At 44.6% G+C, this 5,213-nt stretch overlaps 1 protein-coding gene across 1 annotated transcript; it reads right to left on the bottom strand.

Annotated features, from left to right (window-relative positions):
* Nucleotides 1-208: 208 nt before the first annotated feature.
* Nucleotides 209-1,194, bottom strand: LOC123450772 (protein RADIALIS-like 3). Its single transcript, XM_045127873.1, has 2 exons — nucleotides 840-1,194; nucleotides 209-581 (listed from the first exon to the last, which is right to left on the bottom strand). Exon 1 carries the CDS (start codon nucleotides 1,107-1,109, stop codon nucleotides 843-845), a length of 267 nt encoding a protein of 88 aa, XP_044983808.1. The 5' UTR covers nucleotides 1,110-1,194; the 3' UTR covers nucleotides 209-581; nucleotides 840-842.
* Between the last annotated feature and the right edge of the window lie 4,019 nt (nucleotides 1,195-5,213).

Raw genomic sequence — 5,213 nt, 5'->3', positions numbered from 1 at the left:
AAGCGGAAGAGAGATGGTTTAGTTTATAAATAAAACCAGAGCCAAAAACCTCACATGTTCAGTTAATTCCGAAAATCAGGTAAAAAATGAAAAACAAAAAGACACTACAGCTTGGGGGGAGGGGGGGGGGGGTACTTGAGCCTCCTGGGCGAGAATAGTATTGAACGCTCCTGGAGCAGCATATATACATGTGGGGGGGGGGGGGGGTACTGAGTCTCCTGGGCGAGTATAGTATTGAGCGCTCCTGGAGCAGTATATATACATGTAGAGGACATCGAGGAAAAGAAGCCTCCCAGGGATAAGTTATTAGGAGATGAATTACAAATCTTGTTCTACAAAATATAGAGATATGCCAATATAATCTAACAGACAACTTGTACTTCATGAATGTAGACGAGAATCTACAACAACATAGCGACAGACTTAACCTTGTACATAACCTAATAATACTACTTTGTACATACAATAGACAATATTCCATTTCCTCCTGTTATTCTAACCAATGCTGGATTGCTTGCTTCCTAAGAGATCTAATTTGTACAACTGTGTTCACTGTCCACCAGAGCTTACACTGCTTCATCCTGAATACACATGAGAAAAACAGTTGCACTGTAAGCTTATCTGAACTCTGAAGTTTGAACAGAAGTACAGGTACTCAAATAGTGTGGATGATTATTCTTTCTTTCTTTTGCTTTGTTCTTTGTAGGCATGAGATTGGGTTAATGTGTGTGAAAATAGTGTACAAATACAGCACTAACTGGTGTGCTTATGCTCAACTGAAAACTTGTCATATTAGGAGTAGACCATCCTATCTGTGCTAGGTTGAGGAATATACATACCTTTTAGGTCCAGAAGCCCTGGGTCTTGTACTTGGGGAAGGGGATGCGGCCATACTCGATGTTGTTGACGTCGTCGATGAGGATCTGGAAGTGGCGGCGCACCTCCTCGGCGGACTTGGTGCCCCCCATGGCGCTGGCCACCTTCTCCCAGAGGTTGGGGGCGCCCTCGCCGTAGTAGGCCAGCGCCTCCTCAAACATCTTGTTCTCCTTCTTGCTCCACCCCGAGTCTGAGCTCGGCGAGGTGCTCCGCGACGATGACCCTGAAGACATCCTTTAGACGAGGTAAAGCTTTCCCTGGTGAGATTCTAATGGTTTGAGAGAGCTCTGGAGGTTTGGTCTGGTGTCTTTCTTTGCTACGGGGCCTGCTATTTATAGGCCGTGGGGGTGTGTCATGTCTCTCTCTGTGGGTTAAAAGGTGGCCAAGCAGAGGAAAACAAGCTTACTTCTCGCAGGAATTCCCAACGCATGGCGTAGTCTATCCAGCATTATACGCATCATCTTGTCTAGATATTATATCTGTAGAACTCAACGTCTGGAGTTGTATATATCCAACATTATTATACGGGAATGCTTATTATACACATCATATAGCCTAGATATTTTATAGCCGTACGTAAATATGAAATCTCGCATTCGTTATATCTGAATTCGAATATATATGTTATTCAGTTCGATGCAAAGTTTTTTTTTTAAAAAGAAGGAAGATCCCCGGCCTTTGCATCGGACGATGCCTGCGGTTGTTGGCGTAAATAAGCCATGCCGTGCAGTGGTGACCGGTGTCGTCGCGCCATGTTTGCTCCATGGAGTGGGCGTGTGGGCGCGTCTAGGTTGAGTCCTATCGTGCTTGGCCGTGTCCGGGTCTGCGTCCATGGTCGTTGGCGAGGGTGCCGGCCAAGTTAGTTAGCTATATGTGTGTTGAGTCGGTTGGATCCTGGAGTGAGTTAGGAAAAGATCAAGTCAGGCCTGCGTTAGCTTGGCTACTTCCTACATGCAACCCGCTATCATCGTCTTCCACCGATCCATCTTCAGAGTTGTACTAACACATCGACCTTGCCAGGCCTAGATGCCGTAGACGACAGACAACGCTATCATCTTGCGCTTGTCCATCATCGCATGCCCACCGTCGAGACCCCGATGCTTCATGCCACCGAGACCTTCCGTTGTCGACGTGCCAGATGTCACGCCACTCGTCGCTCGACCTTCGCTAACACCACCTGTTGTCATTGGTCTCATCCCCTCCGTCCATAGTTCCTTTAACCGAACACCAGAACGGCTCAGGCGGCGCCTCCAAGGAAGGGCACGACACACGCAGATAGAGGAAATAGTTCGTTGCTTGGATGTGAAACTAACTCATTTTTGCGTGTAAGTGCATATATATTTTGGTCCTAGTTAGCTTTGCCTGCCAGATGGAGGTGGCCTGGGGTGGGCGGCACCCCATGTCAGCATGGCCATCGAGGCCATTGGCCAATTACAATTGTGATGTGATGGCATATCCTTTGTTCGGAGCCCCAAAGGAAGTAAACTTCTCGATGGATGAATCCTGAACAGATGACATTCTCCAGGTCTCTAAAGAAAACAATCTTCTAACAGCATCATACTCCGAGGAGGAAGTTAGAAAGACGGTTTTCCTAATGAAGCACAACAAAGCCCCGGGTCCAGATGGTTTTCCCGTAGAGTTCTCTCACAACTTCTCGAAAGTCATCAAACCGGATCTCATCCTCTTGTTTAGCGAGTTACATGCTGGCCACCTAGATTTGTTTCACTTAAACTTTGATGAGATTATTTTATTACCTAACGTTAACGGGGCTAAAAGGATACAACAATATACACCTATTTTCCACCTTAGTGTTAGTTTTAAGACATTCACGAAGGTTGCGACTATTAGGCTTAATTCAGTTATTGAACATGTTCTTCGTCCTTCACAGACTGCTTTTATGCAAGGTAGACACATTTTAGATGGAGTTGTTATCCTTCATGAAACAGTCCATGAATTACATCAGAAAAAGTTGGATGAGGTGGTACTTAAAATAGACTTTAAAAAAGCCCATGTTAAAATCAAATGACCATTTCTTCAACAGACTATCTCAGAATGAAAGAATTTTCTGTAGAGTGACGTGCTATGATCCATAGCTTTGTTTCAGGAGGCAGTGTTGCCACTAAGGTAAATGATGATGTTGGATAGTTTTTTCAAATGAAGAAGGGATTGCGACAAGCTGATTCGATATTGCCCATGCTATTCAATATAGTGGTGGATATGCTTGTAGTCATGATTGAGCGTGCCAAGGCTGATGGAGAAATTGATGGGGTACTAAATAATCTAGTTGATGGTGGTCTCTCTATACTTGAGTATACGCAGATAATACGATTCTCTTCATGGATCACTACCTTGAGAAAGCCAGAAATCTGAAATTAATTTTATCAGCATTCGAGCAGCTCTCAGGTCTTAAGATTAATTTTCATAAAAATGTTTTTTTTTGCTTTGGCGAGGCTGAAGACGAAGCTCACATGTACACCGACCTGTTCGGGTGCGGGTTGGGTCTGTTTCCGATCACATATTTGGGGATATCAATACATTATCGGAGACTCACAAATGCTAATGGAAACACGTCGAGGAGAGGCTATAAAAGAGACTTAGCAGTTGGAAAGGTAAACTATTGTCTCTCGATGGAAGATTGGTCCTCATAAATTCATTACTAAGTAATATGGTGCTATATATGATTTCCTTCTTTCAGTTGTCGAAAGGAGCTTTACATAGATTAGATTACTTCTGATCAAGATTCTTTTGCACTATTATAAAGTAAAGTAGCTTATAGGTGGAATATTATATATCAGTAGTGTCTGTTAGGTACCAGGCGCTACTTTTAAGTACTAGTAGCACGGGCTTAACCAGCGCTATGGTTAGTTGCCATCGCAGTAGCTCGGGTGAACTAGGCAGTGCTACTACTAAGTGGGCCACACTATGCCCCCATGTCAGGAAATACTAACAACGCTTGTCCCATACCCCGCGCTACAACTAATACCACAGTTGTAGCGCGTGATGCGGAAAACGTGCTACCTCTATTCTTCTACGTCTAAGTTGGTGGGCCCATGTTAGCAGCAACAACGCTTGTTATGGGTCGGCGTTGTAGCTAATGTAACTAGCAGTAGCACGGACCCTAGATCGACCCACGTTGCTGCTAAATCCTACCTTATTCACTCTTCCCCGCATTGGACCCCTTCTTCTCCTCACTCTCCCCCTTCTCTCTCTCTGTCCCTCTCCACTCCATCTCTCCCCCACGCGAGTCATCACCCACCCTAGTCGGCCCTCCCTCACGCGGCTGCCCTCCCCATTCGGTCCCGCGCCCGCCGCCCTCCTCCACACGGCCGCCCTTCTTGTCTCGCGCCCGCTGCCTATCGCTAGCTGCCGCTGCCTAGCCCCGAGGTAGCTCCTCCCTCCACTTCACTCCCTCCCTCCTCCCTCTGCTTTTAATACAATAGCCTATTTAGGTATATAGAAATGTATTGGCATCTTTAGGTACAAATTTTTTTAGTATAGAAATTTGTAGTATAGTAGATTTAGGTATAGAAATTTTTGGTGCTTATTTTTTTCAATATAGAAATGTATTGGAAAATTTAATTATTTTTATGTCATTATCACTTTGTCAACAAAGAATGCTATATGTCATTATTGGACTTGTGTATGATTTTGCAGGGAACACCTCCGAGTGGCCTATGTTTTACCGGAATGTTGATTTATTTCCGTTCCAGCAAATTTCAGGCGCTCGATATGTCCTGTTTTTAACAAAGGTCATGTCGATTTTTTTTTTCATGACTTTTGCTATGAAGTAGAAAATATCGAGTGCCCGTGATATGCCGGAACAGGAATTGAACAATATTCTAGAAAAACATAGGCCATTTTTTATGTCATTACTCCATAAACGTAATGTTAATTGACTGACGCATCTAGGGTACACTTTCAGTCTATCGGAGCTCCTTGTGTGACTTTCAGTATGTTGTTGATGGAGGAATCCCTACCATTGGAGTCAGGTTCGCTTCCTCTTCCTCTTCTCGCAATACATACCTTGGTATAATGCATGAGAGAAAGAAAGGAAGCGACCATCATCGTTGGTCGAAAATCAAAGATGAAGAATCTCGACTGTTGTCGTGGGGGTCGCTTCTTACTTCTTCCCTGTGTGCTAGACATTTTGGTAATGCACGCGGGGACGAAGGGAGGAGCAACCACCACCGACGGTAAATATTAGTGTGAGGGAGTGTCCACCACATACACCACCATATCAGTGTGAGGGCTTGCGCACCATATACACCATGATATATGAGAGTTTTTCAAGGAAGCCTCAAAAGACCGAAAGTCAACCAATGTTGATTGTCGTCGAT

The sequence above is a fragment of the Hordeum vulgare genome, chromosome 1H (genome assembly GCF_904849725.1).
Source record: "Hordeum vulgare subsp. vulgare chromosome 1H, MorexV3_pseudomolecules_assembly, whole genome shotgun sequence".
Classification (NCBI taxonomy): domain Eukaryota; kingdom Viridiplantae; phylum Streptophyta; class Magnoliopsida; order Poales; family Poaceae; genus Hordeum; species Hordeum vulgare.
Note: the sequence above shows the minus strand (reverse complement) of the source record. Positions and strands in the feature narration are given on the sequence as shown.